Source organism: Hyposmocoma kahamanoa, unplaced genomic scaffold (genome assembly GCF_003589595.1).
Source record: "Hyposmocoma kahamanoa isolate Upper Pololo Valley unplaced genomic scaffold, ASM358959v1 66, whole genome shotgun sequence".
In the NCBI taxonomy this organism is placed as follows: Eukaryota; Metazoa; Arthropoda; class Insecta; order Lepidoptera; family Cosmopterigidae; genus Hyposmocoma; species Hyposmocoma kahamanoa.
The window spans coordinates 3,919,027-3,939,937 of NW_020653854.1; the positions used below are offsets into that span (position 1 = coordinate 3,919,027).

General features: G+C 35.0%; 3 protein-coding genes across 3 annotated transcripts in view; 2 read left to right on the plus strand and 1 right to left on the minus strand.

Annotated features, from left to right (window-relative positions):
- The first annotated feature begins 5,298 nt into the window (after positions 1–5,298).
- Positions 5,299–8,600, plus strand: LOC113231786. The gene is made up of 5 exons (XM_026466318.1): positions 5,299–5,402; positions 6,451–6,545; positions 6,641–6,827; positions 6,929–7,204; positions 7,900–8,600. The coding sequence occupies exons 1-5, from the start codon at positions 5,367–5,369 to the stop codon at positions 8,068–8,070; spliced, it is 765 nt and encodes a 254-aa protein (XP_026322103.1). The 5' UTR covers positions 5,299–5,366; the 3' UTR covers positions 8,071–8,600.
- A 4,617-nt stretch (positions 8,601–13,217) lies between these two features.
- On the minus strand, positions 13,218–14,233 carry LOC113231762 (3-oxoacyl-[acyl-carrier-protein] reductase FabG-like). Its single transcript, XM_026466280.1, has one exon. It carries the CDS (start codon positions 14,189–14,191, stop codon positions 13,412–13,414), a length of 780 nt encoding a protein of 259 aa, XP_026322065.1. The 5' UTR covers positions 14,192–14,233; the 3' UTR covers positions 13,218–13,411.
- Positions 14,234–18,671: 4,438 nt separating this feature from the next.
- Positions 18,672–20,911, plus strand: part of LOC113231845 (dnaJ homolog subfamily C member 8) — an 8,364-nt gene continuing 6,124 nt past the window's right edge. The window contains exons 1-3 of the mRNA XM_026466380.1: positions 18,672–18,802; positions 18,907–19,098; positions 20,778–20,906. Of these exons, the coding sequence (XP_026322165.1) occupies positions 18,749–18,802; positions 18,907–19,098; positions 20,778–20,906 (375 nt within the window). The 5' untranslated portion in view covers positions 18,672–18,748. The remainder of the gene's footprint in view (positions 18,803–18,906; positions 19,099–20,777; positions 20,907–20,911) is intronic.

Here is a 20,911-nt window from a genome sequence, read left to right on the forward strand (position 1 = left end):
ATGCAATAGGAATAAAGTTATTTTAATGTTTCATTAATTTACATATAAGGAATATGATTACATATATTAACATTCATTCTAACTATTAATAAGTTGCTAATTGCTACAACGCAACAGAATTGTCAAGTTTGTCTCTAATGACGGCGGCCGAAGGAATGTATTTGTTTTACTGGAAGAAAATATTGTGTGTGACTGTACTTTTATTTAATCAGAAGAGTTTTCAAAATGTAATGTAATATGGAAATAAATATTAAATTAAATAATATTCGTATTCCAACTGCGGTTTTATTTCTTTTACTGATTTTGGGTGATGTAATACAAAAACGAAGAAGATTATTGAGACGAAACTATGATTCTTCCTTAGGAGTTTTATGTAAAAAACTAAATAGGTACCTACTATTATATGTACAAGTAAATACAACAACAGACTTCAATATTGCTATGTACTTTTAAAATCTTAATAAACAATAAATAATTAAATACTCGATAAAATCGTAACAATAACACATTGCATCAATGTAAAAGCATTCACAGACTAAGTTCAACAAAGCGCAAGACGTTGTTAGTTATGTATTGTGCTGTACCGCCTAGGTTAGGGTGAGTGTCCTAGGGTAGGGCGCTGTCCAGGGGGTGCTACTATAGACTTTATGCTTAAAAAAGCTTGAAACATTGCATTGACAGCGAAAAGCGAGAGTTTTATTTTTATTTATGCTATTATTACGGAAGATGGTTTCTCCGTACCACCAGTTTCGGATCCAGTATTTCCTTTGATGAAAAATCCCAAACCGACATAAGACTGCAGTACTAATTAAATGTTTTAATTTATTCTAATTTCCATTATTAAATAATAATAAATTTAACTGAATAAAAATTTATATTATTACAATAAAATAATTTGTAAAACAATGTAGCGTAATTGGAATGTTTCTTTGTAAAATTAAAAATAAGGTATTTAATTAATAACTTTTGTAACTTTGGTATGTCAATGACTATATTGAAAAAATAGGATGGTTTGCATTAAAATTAGACATAACTGGTTGATGACTATACCACCTCAGTCAACCGTGACCATGGGACCTGTAAAGGGCCCGAAACGTGGTTTGTTTGAAAAAACAAATATGCGCTATTTAAATCCGGAAAAATAGTTTCGTTTACTATGTATAACATTATTTTTCACATAATACGCCATTTTGTGTTAATAAGCGTGGTGACTCCCTTTGACTTACAAAAATCTGTAGATTAGCGCCTTTTAAAATTTAATGGCAAATATTTATTTGTCAAACACATCTGTTGTCGTCACAACAAATGGTACAGGCGTTCTTTGTACCTATTTCGTATTTTTTATCATTTTCTGTCTGAAGGTATTTCTTATATTGAAGATGAAATATCGTCAATACTATTTGTTAATAGTCATAAACAATTTTTTTTTTTAAAGTTACACCAGACTAGACAATATAAAATTTTGTATATACTATTATAAAATACAGATTTTCCGTGAATATAATAATTTACTATACGAATATGAGAGATCGTTGGGGGAGGCCCATGCCCAGCAGTGGGCGTCGTATAGCTGAATGATGATGATACGAATATAATAATATACCTACCTATTTACCTCTCAATTTTATTGTCATGCCCTACTGGGCTCATAAGATTCTAAAAATGACTGTAAATTCTATTCTACTTAAATTGATTCTATCGGTAATCGAACCCAGGATTTCCTTCCAGCGTCCACAGAAGCTGTTGGGCCACCGAGGTCGTCAAAATGTTATTGTTGAAAATATGCCGGTTAAATTATTTCTACAAAAGGGTTAGTGTTATATTTAGAACAATATTAATTGTTTGCAAAAGAAATTGTTGAATTTAATATATTTTACTCTACAAAAAATTATCTACAATAAACAACTCTAAATCAATAATAATTTGATCGAGCTAAGTCTGCCAGAAGAACACCTTTTAACATTTTTAATAATGGTACCAACACAATGGTTTATCTTGTTCTGTTTAAAAAAAAATCCTTAACAGACCTTCTCGTTATATTGCTCTCAAGTTGTCTCAAGTATTAAATGAGTAAAAAGATTATTTGAACTTTAAAATAACTAAATTTATTTCTTTTATTTTGCCTTAACCTCCTACAATAATCAAAGCAGATATAGTACAAAAAAAACTAGGTTTCCAGGTTAAATTTAAAAAAAGTTAGGCATGACTTCTTAATATTTACCCGATGTTTGGGAATGGCTACACTATACATTGCAGTGCCGGCTTTACCAATGACACAGGGTGTACGACCCACACGGACTCAGGACGTTACGGGGCGCCGAGCGCCGCTCGCGACGTCTCCAAAGAGTCTGCGTCTCTCGCTGCGCAAACGATGTAAACAGGCTAGTGCTTCCCACCATAATCTCATAATTGCACTATATTAAAATATAACCGTAAGTATTCCATTTTGATTGCATGTCTACTAGAGGGCACCAGGTATTGGTTACTGGCGCCGGCGCTAGTTACACACTCCATTTTTTTTTTGACGAATTTGTTTTTTTTAGGATATTATTATACCGTTATGACAAGAAGTTATGGGAGGAAGAAGTGGTCTGCCTAGTGGTAAGCGACACGCCTGTTCCACTTATCATTTACAGTGCCACTAAAAACTTGAAATTTCAAAGAGCCCCAGAGGGGCACAGCCACGTCAACAAGTCCCTTGTGCCTGTAACTTCACAACCCTACCCTTCAAAACCGAAACACAGTAATGCTTACGTTACTGCTTGGCGACAGAAATAGGTAAAGTGGTAGTACTTCACTGGACGAACTAGATTGTGAGAAGCTCTACTGCTACTGATTTTTGTCTTTGAATACCTATTAATGTTCACTCTCTCAGAATTTGAGTGCCCCGTGTAATGGTGCGCCAACAGGCCGGGGCCTAGTGGGCCTAGACGTGAATGCAGCCCTGTGCTCTGTCACAGAGTTAATTCTAAATATTTCAAACATTTTCCTCCTGAGGCTTCTTGTATTTCACGAACTATACTAACTTTATCATTCACGTGCAGTTATTATTACATAAACTTTAACGATATCTTACCGTCTGCATGAAGGATTATTTCCGCACAATTAGTATTAATTCCGTATAAACGTTGTTCAATCTTAATAACCAACCACCTTCTCAAACTTTAGTTTATACCAATGACTGATTATTATATTCGCCTCACGTAATTGAGGACTTGATTATAACGTCATTTTACCACTGGTATAGCTATGGGATGTTGATTAAAGACAATTAAACATAGACTTAGTATGAAAGACTTCTTATTAGCATAGACACTCATACATACTCATACGCATACTATTGTGGCCCAGGACATAGAAAACATAGGAATGCATTAGTCTTGCATTAAAATAAATTAATAAAATGTAACAAAATCCAAACTTTATTTGAAACAATAATAAGAAATTGTCACATTGTTAAGCCAGATTTCCCTGAAAAGAATGAGCAAGAAACTCTAGAGGTTGCTCTTTGTAAACAAACATTTGTACACTTTATCATTTACAGTATTTATTTCAAATGACCCAAACAACCTGAAGAGCTAAACGGCTATCATGGATTTGTGTCATCCAAATACGCACAAGCTGTGAAAAATAACATTTAGTACAAAGTTTTCATTTCACTATAATAATATTAATAATCCTTTATTTTTTTAACACAGTTTAGACTAGTTTCTAGTGGCAGGAGTCTCTTTTTAAGCACATAGTGCCTGTGACAGGAAACCCCGCTCTTCCAATATTACATAAGTTATAACAATTTAATGAAATTTTTATTGAATTGATATTCAATTATTTTTTGTGAAATTACTCCACTAGTTTGTTATTATTATTAATACAAAGATCGAACACTCAGAAAAAACTCCTTCGATTCGGTCGGATTAGAACCGACGTCTTCTTGCATACCGTGCCCGACGCTATACCAACTAAGCCACGGAACGAACGAACGAATCTACGACAGATTTATCACCCAGTTAGTACCTTTATAGCGACCTCTTTTAAATCTGTCATAGATTTATCATAGATGGCGCTACGACTAAAAAGTCGTTGAAAGACCAAGTACAAAGACACGACGCTAGCACATAGAAAAATTCGTGAGGTCCGTTGGTTCGTTCCGTGGCTTAGTTGGTATAGCGTCTGGCACGGTGTTCTGAGTGTTCGAACTTTGTATTAATAATTATTATAACAATTTGTTAATTTAAACATTTTTAACTTTTTTTCATATTTTAGGTCTGAGCCTGCGGCTTGACCCTAAGAGATTACACTTCGTATTTTGAGAATGAATTACACGTGTTCTAGCCCGTTTCACAGCAATAGTCGCTTATATCGTCGCGCCCCGCCACTGAAAACAGCGCGGGGAGCGCGGGAGGCGCGGCCGGCGGGAGCGCATCGCGCGTTCTCCAGTACCGTCTCAAGAAAAAAGGCCGGCAAGGCCTTAAATTGGGTCAAGCCTTGGCTAGACCCAAAATATCCGTTTTATTCCCTTCGGGGGTAAAACGGTTCTAATATCTAAGTGACCGGACGAATAGTTCGTGCGCCTGATGATAAGCTTCGCGCCTGTCCATAACAGTTGCAGTGCCACTCACGAGCTATAAATAGCAAAGATCTGAGGGGCACCGCCACTGCGCTCGTCACCCTGAGACATAAGTTGACAAGTCCCACGTGCCTGTGTAATTTCACCAGCACCCTTACCCTTCAAAACCGGAACACAGTAATGCTGACATTACTGCTTGGCGGTAGAAATAGGTAACAACATTTTAACACCAAATTATAATAACATGATGTTTGTTACTTAATTTCTTAAATATTAATCCCAAACCATATCTAGGTATACTTTATAATATTATATTTTATTTTTCTATTGTTTAAAAATACCCAAAATATATATAGGTTGAAATGTTTATTTTTAAAAGTTGTTAAATTGTTAAATTGAAGCAAATTAACAATAAATAATAATTTGTTCCCAATGTACTCAAATTTCAATAAATAATACGCCAGATCCGAGAAATCTCGGGATTTATAGGAGGGAATGTCCACTTTATTGTTTAGCTTAGCTAAATTAGCTCAATCAATTTCGATAACTGGTGATAAGTTATAAACAAAATATTTTAAAATAACACAATTATAAAATTTCTTCACGTACTGATGCATTTAACCATACCCAACCATATTAAAATGGTTTGCATGGTTTCACTAACATCCTTTATATTAGAGAATTGCAGGGCTTACACATATATAAAACAAGAAACTGCGTATTTTATATTATTCTCTTTTTTTTGAGAAAACGCGTCGTTTTACAGAAGTACTCACGACTCCAAAAGCATTTGAAAAAAATGAGATCATTACCAGTGGTATTCCTTTTGATAGCGGTGAGTTCAGTGTTGATTATGGTTTATTCATTCTTCTTCTTATCGTATTCGTGCACCCCATTTACTCATTATACGTCCCATACCGAGCACGGGTCTTTTTTTATAATACTAAGTGACGAGACGAACAAGTCCTGCGCCTGGTGTTGAACGACACGCCTGTCCACAACAGTTGCAGTGCCACTCAGAACTTTAAATCACAAAGATCTGAAGAGCACTGCCACTGCGCCCGAAACCCTGAGACATAAGGTGACAAGTCCCGTGTGCATGTAATGCTCATATTACTGCTTGGCGGCAGAATTATTTATTTTTAATAAGGATAAACCAACCTTTAATCAAATCACTAATTTGATTATTTTGAATTTTACTTCATACTTTCCCCATCGAGTATATTGCCAAATCTACTGCTGGCATTATTTTTTTATCATTATTCAAGGGAAACAAAGTCATAAAACAGGTAAATTATACAAAAACATGGATTAGAACAAATAGACCTGGAGTTCCACAATCATAAACAAGAATTTAGCAAGTAAGTTACGGTTCAACTACATTCAAATACAAGAACATAGTAAACTAGATAATAAAGTAACATCCTGAAAATTAAGTACAGTTCACTGTCACACGGAAATTACATTTTAAAATAAAAAAAATACTTCTTTAATTCTATGCAATACCTTGATTTTGTATACAATGTCTAGGTAATTTGTGAAGTGGACGTTATACACTGTACGGAATATAAAATGAGTGAGAAAAGAACAGAAATATGCACAAATAAAAAATATTAAATGCCGCGCGACCGCAACTGACAATCCATAAAGAAAATCAATAAAAAAATATATATGAACAAATGAATTCGCGACAATGTGTATAATAATTTAAAAAATATTAACTAAAACATTGCCTAAAGGAGCCCGGTATAGTATAGAACGATTCTACACAATCGCTGAATCTACACATTACTGTTAAAAGTAACACTTTTATTTCAATTTAGACGCGTATTATTTCGCGATGGAATAAGTTCATAAAGTTCTTTTGAAATTTTGAATTACAGATTTGCGGGGCATATGAAAGTCCAGTCAAATTAGAACAAACCTCTCTGATACGCCATAAACGTGACGTAATCGAAGATGTTTCCAGGGACATAATGTAAGTTTTACTAATAGTAACCAAAACATGTGTTAAAAAGATCTTTGCAGTGAAAGATGAATAGCTAATGTCTAATCAGTAATATTACCTCACAGATTAATCGTTAATAAAGTGGTTTCCTATTCGTCGGAAGCGATTTTGCACATAGTTGAACTACTCAAAAGATTTCTTGAAACTATACAAAACACAACTGAGGACGGTACAAATGAGATTATCAGGAAAGTAAACGAGATTTTAAAGCATATATTGGCGACAAGATCTACAGTGCTAAACTGTATTAAAGTAAGTACCTTACATATAAACATACCTGAGTAGGAAAAGGGTGCATGCTATCCACTACATAGACTTTTTATTCCTTATTAAATCTTTCAATATATTTACAGACTCATCGTAATGATATAAACCACGTTGTCTCAGAGCTTACAAACAAATACGTAACTTGTGTCGTAGAACACTTACCTGAAAGTGAAGTGATTCCTGCGCTGCTTGATATTGCCGATAAAGTAATCACCGATGTAACTGACGCTTTTGAAGAATTTAAAAAATGTTCTAAAAAAGAGGGTATGCTCAAACTTCACATTTGCTTGGCAAAAGTTGCTTTCCGTTTAGAAAAGAAAGCATTTGTTTTGCTCAAAATGGTCTTACACTTACTAAAACAGGTAAGTCTTCAAGTATATAACTGGCACAGAATTTTGAAATGATTTACAAACTCCACATAACCAATTTCTGTCCATAGCTCTACTGAGTAGAGATTTTTTGGCCGTTTCTGGACTGATATGTCTTTATGCTCCTCTCGTGACGTTCGTATTTAATAAGTACACTGAACTAGAATAAAAAACTAATTTTTTCGGATGGGCCTAAATGATGTCCTTGTAAAGTTGGAAAATATATCTACAATTTACGTACCTAAAGTACAAAGGACCTGTCGGCACTTATGCAGGTCTTACGATAAATTCGACGCTTTACAGGTTCCGTTTGCGTGCAAGTAACGGTGGTTAGTAGCGGCCATTTTGTTTGTTCTTGTCAGCCAATGGCGCTTAAACCCCAAAGTCTTGTACATCTAGATCATATTTATATTAAAAACACAAGGTTTCCCAAAAAAGTGCTCAACAAAACAAGATACGGGCCTAGGGTACAATCCCCGCTTGCAAACAAAACTGTGTTGGGACTGGAAACTTGAACTTTGCTGATTGCACGTCCAGAGTCCAAAGCACGTGAAACATGACACTTACGTTTTGATTTCAACTTTATACCACTTGCGAAAAGTTAAATTTCCAAAGAAACAAAATTGACATGCTTATGACTGTACCAATCGCAGATTTGTGATTATAATAATTCATATTTCCATTTACAGGGGAAAGTAATCAAATTTTTGACATCAATACCAGTAATTGCAGTAGCTTGCGCTCCTAACTTAATTGCTGCTGGAACCGGAACAGCCAAGATCGTCTTGAACGTTGTAGGTTGTATTATGGCCCCTCCTAATGCTGCAATTATCAAGAGAAATCTAGTCCTGCTGTATTAGAGTCTCCAATTCTTGTTAATGAAGTTGAAATCTCATAACTAATTTCCTTAACTGATAACAAACATATTCATATTATAAAATTATATCGTGACTAAAAGGAAAAATTATTACCATCTACTGTAACCTGTGGTGCCAGGGCCCTTGAATCGAAAAATTACGTTTCGTTACCCGAAAAGTTAATTTGTTTCTGCAAAAGTTACATTTTTAAAGTTTAAAAAAAATCTAACTGTAAAAAGATCAAGTTAGATTGATTGATTTAATTTTTTTTGCGCCATTTATTTGTAAGTCAGTGGTCATTTCTGAGATACTTTATTGTCTAATTTTGGACGCGTTTATAAACTATTTAAGATTTACAATAGCAAGTATAGTTGGATTTAAAAATCTCAATGTCTTCAAAAGATACTTTAATTGCCTTAAAAACAAAAGTTACTTACACATTACGTGAGTGGGTCACAAGGTCGAAGATTTTAAGAAATGTAACCATCTGGCAACACTGACTACAACGCATGATACGTTCAAACGCACGTTGTTGATATAAGATTTACGTTGCACTTTTGGTAAGAATTATTTACTTAGGCTGGCTGGACAGGGATGATGGATAAGATTGGTGAATAAGACTTCCTAAGTATCTTAACTATATTCAGGTTTGAGGTCAGGTTAAAGATCTGGAGGAAAGGAAGAAAACAAACATGAGTGTGCTAGGATTATAGCTCTGGAGAACTAGTTCTTTGTACGAAACGAAACTATTTTTCCTGATTTAAATCGCGTATATTTGTTTTTTCAAACAAACCGACGTTTCGGGCCCTTTACAGGTCCCTGTCAACCGTGACCATGAGTTTCATTTCACATTCAAAAATAGTTTCATTTCCTATGCGTAACAATCGCGAAAACCTAAGAACTAGTTCCTTACTTTTACTGGCTAAAATGTAAGACAGCCAGGTGGCAGGTTATTCACTCTTTCCGGTTCAAGTTAAACTTATGAGAAAAATGAGTGTTGTACAATGCAACAATGAACTGGGACGACAGACAGACCAACAGGTTGTGACACGCCTTACAGGTTAGCCGGCTGAAAAAAAATTTGTAACCATTAATGTCATCCTTGATTTTTGTTGATTTGTGAGTTGCAGTGGAATGTAATAAATCATGAGTTACGGTATAAGGGTACGACTTTTCAGTTGTCTCTCGATATTTCGATTATGTACACGGCTCGACGGTCATGGGTTTCTGGACAAACGCATGTGTACACCTGGCTACCGCCTTGACTCCTTGCGCCGTCAATATTGTCCAAATTTTCTCCCGACAAATCAGCCTGTATCTGCATGTGAAACTGAAGTCAAACAATTTTTGGTTATCTTATTACTGTTGTAAACACTGGATTCCATAAACTGGACAGCTAACTCAACATCACGATCCGACATATTGTGATCTCGATGTCTTTTCATACTAATCGTGGTGCATAGCGAAACTTCGTCGAAATTAGAGTTTATGTGTTCCAGTGGTTAGTGTAAGTTAGGGTAAGTGGTTCATTTCTCACATGATACTTTATAAAATCTGCGATTGTCAGTTTGGTTTCACGACATACGATACTCCATAACTGCAGTTTAGGTTAGTATCTAAACTAAACACCCAAAGTTTTGGAAAAAAAGTCTTTTGGTGAACGTAACAAATATTTTTATTACAAAATGTAGATAAGGAGTACACTGGTACACTTTTATTTGCATTTTCTTTGCGGCACTCGTGTCAAGTGGTGAGCATCATAAAATTTAAATTAATGTCATAAAGACATTTATTTATCTGCAAACATAGAAATCACAATAATAGCAGGCTCATATTAAATACAATGAAGTAATGTGGACGAAAAGATTAAAGACTCAGTAGGGCTAGCACGACGGGACGCGACTTGCGCGACAGCGACATACAGCGCGATATCTCTATGCAAGGACAGCGGTATGTCGCGCTCTATGTCGCTCTCGCTCAAGTCGCGCCTGTCGTGCTAGCCCTACAGCATTGCTGATTTTTAGTCTTCACCTGTAGCTGTCTGCTTACTGCAATAAGCTGATGTGTGGAGTGTACACCAACTATACCTACAATTAAGTAATTCATAGTTAAGTAAATATTTAATTGAGTAATACAGAGTGGCGCAAAAGAGACCCTCGAGTTTGGGGGATAAATTAAATAAAAATTACAGAACTTACGATTTTGATGCGGGGTGGCCCGTGCGCTGCCGGTTATAAGTCCCTAGGAGTTTGTCCGGTTGGATTATTAGAAGGATAAAGTTTTTAAACTTGGCTACACCGCAGAAGACTTCAAAGCCTGATTTACTGAGGAAGTATACCGCTTGACATGTGTCGAAAAGTAACTGAAAATGTTAGAAACCGACTACAGTAAGTAGTATCTTGCTGTTGAAAACCATCTTGCAGACATCGTATTCAAAACTCGAGGAAAAAACTGTAAGATGTACAGAAATAATTTAAAAAATCAATACCGTAAGGTCTGAAGTTTTTTTTTTTCAATTACTCCCACGAACTCGGGCGTACCTTTTGCCCCACCTTGTATGTTGAAGCTTAGAGGCTGTAACATAGTTCCATCGTCAGTCGTCCTCGCTAATCTCTTTTCATCATCGTAGAGCAGTTCTCTATCATTCTGTTCTATGTATGTGGTTTCGCAAATAAACGATCAATTTATATATTACATACTGTGTTTTTGTTTAACCAATTTCAAGGATACCGAACTATATTCTAGTACTATATTCAAAATGGCCGCCCACTTAGAGAGCAGGGACACGAATACTGATTTGTTACAAAACTTATCAGCACTGAAGTAGGTTGTAAGAAAACAAAACCATTGCTATATAGAGACGTTTCATTGACCATCAATTCAATATTTGTTTCTTATTTAACAATACTAATACACTACATGCAATTTTAGTTTTTTTTCTCTTAATATGCGGAGAAGATTCACCATCCAACATTTTCTATAAATTTGAAATTTTTTTGTCCTACCTACGCTAATTTTCATGAATTAAAATAAATGTAGACTTCTTACATGCATCCGCTTTCAGGTGACGAAATACAAAGACGAATAAGATTATTGAAACTAAAATCCGATTCCTCCAAGTTTTTTTTTTTTGTAATAATATCAAGTGACGGGATGAACAAGTTGTACGCCTGATGGTAAGCTACACGCCTGTCCATAACAGTTGCAGTGCCACTCACGAGCTATAAATAGCAAAGATCTGAGGAGCACCGCCACTGCGCTCGTCACCCTGAGACATAAGTTGACAAGTCCCACGTGCCTGTGCAATTTCACCAGCACCCTTACCCTTCCGGAACACAGTAATGCTGACATTACTGCTTGGCGGAAGAAATAGGTAAGGTGGCAGTACTTCCCTGGATGAACTCTTTCACAAGGAGTTCTACTGCTACTAAACACAAGCATAGGCAACAACCATGCAAGAACAGACTAACAGCTGAAATAAAAAAATAAGGGGATAAATCATTGACTTACAATTATATGGACGTCGGGTCCGCGCTAAAAAGCGTCCGAACTTGTAGGGCGTTAAAATGGTATACAGAGTGTCATTCACGCTTTAGTCTTCGTTTGTTCGACTGACAGCGAAGCAAGCAAAATTAGACAGTACTGCGATGACATTACAATTTAAATTCAACGTTTTAGCTTTTTCATATTCATTTACATGTCACTACGTTTAAATAGGTTGACTTGGGACATTTTTTTCGTGGTTTGTGTATTAGACCCGTCGTCCATTTATTTGTAAGTCAATGGGATAAATATATATTTATTTGCATCACCAAATTTGTTTAGAAAAAATGACTAGGTACTCTATTACTACCTATGGAATACTACCTACTTATAATAGATAGCGTGTTGTGACGACGAGACGCATAAATATTTGGTTTTTCATGTTATTATATAAATATCTAGACACTCAGCCTGTGCAATTTTGCCATGTACTTTTAAAATCGTAATAACCAAGGATTGGGCCCATTTCGAATTCCGTATACTCCACCCAAAGGCATAATAATAACCCTTTAATACTCGTAAAAAATCGTAAGTATCAATTTATATTGCGGCGGAAAGGAATCGAAGCGAATTTTTGCAACATAGCATAATGAACTTTATGATCAATTGTGACGTGCAATCTATATGGATACGAGCGAAAATTTTCCGCGGAATTCACGCGCTTTGTCTTGCTTAGATTTTGCCTCGTATCTAGTTTGAACGTTACACAATTGACCATAAAGTTCATTGTGTTATGTTACAAAAATTTGCTTCCACTCCGTTCCGCCGCAATATAAATTGAGCCTAACTGAATGAATGACATTGGATATAAAAGCATTCAGACGAAATTCAATATAAATCCGCGCTAGATACTTTTACAACAACCTTTTCATAGTTATGTTTCAAATACCATCACAAGGTACAAAGCAACAAGGTTTACAATTGAATGAACAAGTTTGGAAATTCAACGAATTAAAACACTATTAGATAAGACGTAAACGATTTATTCGAAAAAATATATTCAACCATACATAACTCTTCTTTTCATTAAAATATTATGACAATATGACTCCTATAAAGTGATCGGAATTGAGGGCTTTATTCAGCTAAACTAAAGAAAAACGTGGACACTCCCTTCTACAAATCCCGGGTTATTCTCGGAACTGATTATATTTCGTCGGGGATAGTGCAAATCCGCGTATGTAGTATTGGTAAAAAGTGCGTATCTGCACCAAACCAAATTTCAGAGGAGAGGGATTTAACGTTATTACTTTGTTACTTCAACGGCTACGACTTCCATTTTTGTACAGTAAGTATTAATTTATGTACTGGACTATGGACTGATAACAATAGATTGCCGTAAATCACGCTAATTTGGTTGCCACGACATTTACGCAGATTTGATATGGCGACTAAATTTCCGAAATGGAGACTCATAATCAAAATATGCTGGTTACGCGTAATTGCATTATCTCCGACGATTTGTGTATGCGTATTTGGTATTTATTGAAATTGGAGTACATTGGCAACAAATTATTATTTCCTATTAAGTATTTGCTACAATTATTGTTGTCTTATTCAATTCAAATTATAATATAATATGTTAATTGTCTTAAAAATAATATTGTAGTTGTGTTTATCTAAAAACTGTAGTCATTTAAACAATTTTGCTTTTGACAACCTATATTTTGGAATGTTTAAAATGTAAACAGTAAAAACATGCATTTTATTCGCTTTGACGACGAAATGGCCATGTCCATACTATGAAAACATTCATACTTTAGGTAAATGAACTCCTCAATGCCGATCACTGCCATTATATTTAACGTGGACACATGGCGTGGCGTCCACCGTCAACAGGTAAAGTTACTCCAGTCATATTACTTGCAGCATCACTTGCTAAGAATAGAATAACTGAAGAAACTTCTTTAGTATCTCCTGCTCTTCCTAAAGCATGAGTTTGCTCACATTTCTTCAAAAATTCTCGATATTCTGTTTCATTCATAGTCGATTTCATATGAATTCCGGTGGTAATTACTCCAGGATTAACAGCGTTCACGCGTACGCCTTTAGGACCCAATTCCAAAGCAACGCATCTTGTGAACTGGTCCAGAGCAGATTTCGACATACAGTATGCAAGAACATTAGGGAAAGATCTCAGACCAGTCACGCTGGATACATTGACTATATTGCCTTTTGTTTTAACAAGATGCTGGACAGCTAACAGCGTCAAATGGTACGGGCCACGAACGTTAGTATTCATGACCCTATCGTATTGCTCTAACGACGTATTTTCAATGGTACCAGATTCAAGAATTCCAGCATTATTAACTAGAACATCGAGCTTTTGGAAGACGTTAATTACAGTTGCTATGATATTTTCAACGTGGTTCTCATTGTTCATGTCTGCTACAATAATCAGAGGTTGCAATTTTTCTGGTGACGCATCTTCACATTGTTTAGCGACATCGTCTAAATTTTTCTTATTTCGTCCAGTAATGGCCAACTTTCCTCCAAGTTTTGAAAATTCTAGTGCAGTTTCTGCACCGATTCCAGAGCTAGCGCCCGTGATCAGAACCACTTTATCTTTGAATGAGTACATTGTCTGTTAAAAAAACATGTCAATGAATCAAATTGATAAATAAATAGTGATGTATGAGTAGTATCTTACTATCTCAAGGCATAGGCTGAGTCTGTTATTCATGTCAAAATGTCTAGGTTAAAAAAACGATAAAACTGTTTTATTATAAATAATGGCCGGAAAAAGGTGTTCCACGTATATAGTACATGTATGATAGCTACAAGGCGACATAGAGTTGTTAAAACAAACAAATATTAATTAATTACTGTTTCGAATTCCGGATTTGAGGAAATGGTTTTTCTGCATCGTCATAAGGCTAAACTGCTGACATATGAAGTCGTGGAGATTTTAAAGTAATTCTACTGTTGCAAAGTAAAAAATGCAGGAGAGAACTGAAATAGAAAGGTAACAAGAATGGTCACTATCCGCCCCTCCGTAGCTTTAGATACCGCATATTGACGGAACGGCAACATTTGCTAGTAGAACTTAAGAAAAAAAATAATTTACAATTTTATTTACGAGGGGAATTTTAGATAATTTTAGTTTGCATGAGAATCGTTGCGATCGGGCTCTAAAAATATTTTATTTAAATCCAAAAACACGGTATAACAGATGTTTATAAATTCGAACCACTAGCAGAAATGTAATATTTTAAATGGAAAATCTTCGCACTAGATTATTTTAGTGCTTTTTATAAAAAAAACTACTGCACGTTTAAGACGAAAAAGTGCCATTTTTGACGGCCTTGCCCATGTACGGCTATTTATCTTCATAAATAGAATAAAGAGAGGAGTTACTTTCATCCGGAAATCCGTAATTAATTAATATTTGGTGCTTTTATCTATACATATATGTATCTATAATGGTACACCTTTTTCAGACCATTGATTATAAACTAGGCGAAGGTGTTTAGACATAACTAATACTTAGCCATACTAAACATAGGAAAAGTAGTTTATCATAACTGAGTACGTAGTTTTCAGTAAAAACTTATTCTAAAAAAGTAAAAACCTAGATGTATTGCTTTTCCAGTTATAGTGAGCTTGTGTACTACAAGATAATTTATTAAACAACGAAAAAGAAGTTACGATAGAACAACGAATAAGTTTTTAGTACTTATACCTACATAGCAGTTGAGTAATAGCGTAACACTTTTGAAAATATAAATCAAACTCATGGGTTGTGACAAACTTTGGGTAGGTAGGTAATTGCAAGACACTTCTAGAAATAAAAAGTAAGCTCATGAGTTGTGACATAACTTAGTCAAAAGTGTCATAAAAATAAAGCATTACGATAAACTTAATGTGAACAACTCACACGACATATGTTTAAAAAATCTAACCTTAAAAATTGTTTGCAAACGAACAAGAATTGAAGATACTCACTCATACAAGCAAACGTGAGCAGCAGTGTTGCCAGACTTTTGTGAAGTTAATTCGCCAAATTATGTATGTTAAGCAGCCGATATTCGCCCAAGCCATAAAATCCCGAAAAATCTAGAAAAATAATTCTACTTGTTGCCGTATATTGGGGGTTCATATTCCCCAATATCCGGCAGCAATACCCCACACACGTCGATATACTCAAACCTCCAAATGAGTTATTTTACAACTCCATTCCTCACAAAATCCCCAATAAAATTATAAAATTTGTAATTCCCCAGACATTTTATTAAGTAGCCTAAGATAACTTTTTCCTATTTCAAACATAGCCTAGATATCACCGAGTCGCCGACCACTTTTTAGTCGCCGCGCGACCCCTCAAAGTAGCCTAAATGGCGATGTAACATGTTGTCGGAGTAACGTAATGTCTGAGTAAAATCATGTCGATTTAACATGTTGTCGAAGTAGCGTGAGTCGAAGTTCAATTTTATAGTCAAAAAAAAGATGAATAGTTGTTCATCTGACCGAAACGAACTAGTTCCTATTGTACGATCTCTCATAATGGTTCACAAGTTTTTTTAGTTCAGTAGGAACAAGGATCTGTCTGCGTTGCGGAGCCAAAGTCGTGAGGCGAGCTTAATAAGTCACTTGCTTTTAATATAATAGGAACGATGCGAACGAAACAATTAATAATCTTCCACCGCTTATACAGGGTTATTTTTAAAATGCTAACAACCTCGCAGGACAATATTACTGACATCATAAACAACAACTTTTGTTCTGTGACTTTTTCGAAAACATAATAAATTAACCGTAAATAACTTTTTCAGTTTTTGTTGTACTCTATGACACTTTGTAGGTCTGTATTTGGTAGTGAGTAGTAATCAAACATAAAAGCCACGCCTCCCGCGTGTTGTCACTCCTACAATTCGATCGACGACACTGACATAAAATTGTGATAGGCACAAAAAAATATATTAAAAAATCAAAAATAATTTAAGCACTTACCAAATTAAAAAACAAGTGTTACTGCGTTAACGTTAATTACGCGCACACACTCAAATCGACCGGTGTCATTCCAAACATTTGGAGAGTTTGCAAATAAAATACAAGAAAATCAATCTATCAGAGTGTGAAGTGACTGGATGTGTGAGTCAGCCAACAACATTGTAATATGAACTGTGGAATTGACGAGTTACATTACATTTACTTTGAGATAACTCCAAGTCGGGTACACATCGCCCTTTCTTAACTACTTTAAGCAAGTTAGTTGGTATAGCGTCTGGCACGGTAAGCTAGAACACATCGGTTCGAATCCGGTTCGATCGAAGGAATCGAAGGATTTTTTCTGAGTGTTCGATCTTTGTATTAATAATTATAACAAACTAGTGGAGTAATTTCACAAAAAACAATTGAATATCTATTTTTTACATTTTTATTGAATTGATATTCAATTATTTTTTGTGGAATTACTCCACTAGTTTCTTATAATTATTAATCATTGACTTACAATTATATGGACGTCGGGTCCGCGCTTAAAAGTGTCCGAACTTATAGGGCGTTAAAATCGTATACAGAGCGTCATTCACGCTCTAGTCTTCGTTTGTTCGACTGACAGCGAAGCAAGCAAAATTAGACAGTACTGCGATGACATTACAATTTAAATTCAACGTTTTAGCTTTGTCATATTCCTTGACATGTCATTACGTTTAAATAGGTTGACTTGGGACATTTTTTTCGTGGTTTTTGTATTAGACCCGTCGTCCATTTATTTGTAACTCAATGTTATTAATACAAAGATCGAACACAAACAACAAACAAAAAATTCCTTAGATCCGGCCGGATTCGAACCGACGTCTTCTAGCTTACCGTGGCAGACGCTATACCTACTAAGCCACGGAACGAACCAACGGACCTCACGAATTTTTTTATGTGCTTGCGTCGTGTCTTTGTATTCTGTTTTTTCAACGACTTTTTCGTCGTAGCGCCATCTATGAGAAATCTATGAAAGATTTATCACCCAGTTAGTACCTTTACAGTTACCAGTCCTGGCGAGAGATGAAATTTATTTATTTCTACGAAAACTATCAGTACTTAGAAAGGATATGTAAAAACAATCAAATGGAAATAACAAAAGACAATCCGTTTTCAAATGAAACATTAAATATTTAAATTACCTCATGCCACTGGACCAAAAAGTCTGCATTACAAACATGTGCAAATTACAATCTTCTTATCTAAATAGTACTTCGTCATTATCAAAATCTTTTTCTTATAATTTCTTACAAATTGACTTACAAATTGTATTAATATAATCCATAAGTCAATGATATAATCCATTAATATAACTTCTAAAAATTTATAATATGAAACATGCATGGCCGTCCCCTTAATTTACGTCCAGGAATTTAACGTAATATCATTTCTTTTTCGTACGATCAAGAAAATTCACAAGTTTAACAGACTCATAGGAAATCTAAATCTGAGACATAACTAACAACATGGTGCCGTTAGACTATTGGTTCCATCCTCTAAGGTGGTACCGCATACTCTAAAGTTCGACTTTAATATTTTTAACCGATTTGTTCTTTATTTTTTTACGATGAAAGGACAATGCCAAAAATGTGCTTATTTTTCTATTTTACATAATGCGAAGCAAGTGTAGTGTGATACAGTTTTTTGTAGAAACTGTCCTGCTCTACTTTATAATAACGATTTAAAAAAGTACACTGTTGCCAGATTAGGCGCGCGATGACTAAAAATGTGATCAACGACTCGACGATATTTAGGCTAAGTTTGAAATAGGGAAAGGCGATTTTAGGCTACTTAATAAGTTGTCTGGGGAATTACAAACTTTATAGGGGATTTTGTGGGAAATAAGAGAGTTCATGTTCCCTCATAACCGGCAGCAAGCAGAATTTTAGAATTGTTTTTCCTAATTTTTAGGGATTTTATGACTTGGGCGAATATCGGCCACTTAACACACATAAATTGGCGAATTAACTGCGCAAAAGTCTGGCAACACTGAAAAAATACCTGTCATGGCGCATTTTCTTGGAAGCTGTGATCAAATATCTTGATTTTCGTTTCTCTTTTAAGAATATTTCATAGATTTACTTTAAAATATCAGTGGCGGACCTTAGTAGATAGATATTTTAAAATTAGGTATAGTAATCATCGGATTTAGTTCATCAAAATGTCGTCGTCGTCAGCTATGAACGATCCATCGTTTGATGAGTTTTACACAGAGGTGAGCATATTTAGTGGCACGATACGTTTTGTTTATTCAATTTAGACAAAAGAACACCTGGTAAAAGCCAGTTTCGTATTGATGAATTAATTTTTTGTTTCTAGGTAAAGGAGATTGAAAAGCGTGACTCCGTATTGACACCAAAACAACAAATTGACCGTTTACTACGCCCAGGTTCTACCTATTTCAACTTGAACCCCTTTGAAGTGCTGCAGTTGGAGCCAGAATGTACTCTCGAAGAAATCAAGAAGAAATACAGACGGTTATCCATTCTTGTGCATCCTGACAAGAATATGGTGAGTGGTTATAACAAGGCTGTTGTTTCGCTTGTAGAGGTGACATTTTTGGTAGACTTGCTATTTCAAAGTCTGTTACACTGGCTAACAACTTGAAGCTCTGGTTCTCGGCACCAAGATCTTTGGATTTTACGATTGGTACATATTTTAAGTCAAAATCTTCTTTTGTATAGTTTGTTTCAATCCATTTTGAACGAAAAGTAAACAAACAAGTCACTGCACCGACCATAGACGGTTTAGTGATGGCCAATTTTAACGCCAACTACAAATCGATTAATTAATTGAATGAATCAATTTGTTTAATTGAGTCATACTAGCGGTTTTCCTTACATCACTTAGATAAGCGTATTTAAAATTTCAATTTAAATCCTCCTTCAAATCCTTACACTTAGATACTCGTTTCATTGCGATTGAAATGTTCGATTTAATAAATCGATTACTAAACTTTAATTGATTGAACCGAATGTTTCTTTCGAACAGCATTATGCAACCATATAATTAATATATATAATAATAGTAATAAATATATGTGAAAGTGTTACTTATTCGGTTTATTGAGTGATTGCTTTAGAATTTTAACTAAACAGGTTGGTTTGCTTGAAAAAGAAATATACGCGATTTAAATCCGGAAAAATAGTTTCATTTCCTATGTGTAACAATCGCGAAAACCTAAGAACTCGACAAACAGGTTTGTTTACTTTTTGTTCAAAATGGATTAGAACAGACTATAAATTTGCATTTTTTTCAAACAAGGTAACGTTTAGAACTCTTTACTGTGGGTCTACTCCCATTCTCAGTCTGAGATTCGTCCGAAACATTTACTGTCAAATGAGAATTACTCCACCAATCAAAAGACAATGTTGAGTATGAAACTTCATTCGCATCATGTGCCTTTTAATTTTGTCAAGTATTATTTGAGAGTAATTGTTTCGGACAGAGAACAAGAATAGACCCCCAGGTCCCAAAACAACCATGACCATGTGACTGTAAAGAGCCTGGAACATTGGTTTGTTTGAGAAAACAAATATATGCGATTATAGATTTCAGGACATAGTTCTATGTTCAATGTGAAAAAGAATTTTGTGACACGAAATCAGCCTGCATATTTTGCATAACATTGCTTCACCGAAGCTGTCACTTATACCAAATTTCAACTGTAATTTTTTACAGTAAAGGGCTAAATGTAATTAACAGATATGTACAGTTGAGGATGCAAAACTAGATCTAAATCTCCAATAGTAAAAATTACTAGGCGGTCTTCATTTGTTTAGTTTAGACGGTTACGCCCGTCAACGTTTCGTTTTTATCCGCAGATGGAAGGAATGCTTACCATGAGACAGCCTGATGCAGCGACCCATAGGTAAGGAAAGGACGGAGTCAAGTAGTGTACATGAAAGAGATGAGGGCCACAGAAAGGAATATGCATTGTTAAATTTGTTCTTAAAAAAATACTTATCTGATATAATCTAACTTTTTTAAAGTTTTAGCATCTAAGTACAATATTAATTTATTTTGAAAAGAAACTGTAATGAATAAATGTTTAAATGTTAGATAAGTTTAATTGTTGATTACTTGGTCAACAACTGGATTAACTCCATGTGGTAAAATCAGTAACATCCATAGATTCTTGGCAATTTTAAAGACAGAAAAATAACACTGTACCTGTGTTTTGATTGCAGGAAGATTTGGAGCGAGCACAGCAGGCTTTTGAGATTGTAAACAGAGCTTTTAAGACTTTAGAGAATGATGATACAAGAAAGAAATGCTTGGATATTTATCAAGAGGCCAAAGAACGAACTGAACACATGGTAAG

What these genes read in the sequence shown, in the direction of transcription:
- LOC113231786 (XM_026466318.1), top strand. Translation starts at nt 5,367, where the DNA reads ATGAGATCATTACCAGTGGTATTCCTTTTGATAGCG. An exon ending in CAGTGCTAAACTGTATTAAA is followed by an intron (nt 6,828 to 6,928) that starts GTAAGTACCTTA and finishes ATATATTTACAG; the next exon opens with ACTCATCGTAATGATATAAA. An exon ending in TCTTACACTTACTAAAACAG is followed by an intron (nt 7,205 to 7,899) that starts GTAAGTCTTCAA and finishes TTCCATTTACAG; the next exon opens with GGGAAAGTAATCAAATTTTT.
- LOC113231762 (XM_026466280.1), bottom strand. Translation starts at nt 14,191, where the DNA reads ATGTACTCATTCAAAGATAAAGTGGTTCTGATCACGGGCGCTAGCTCT.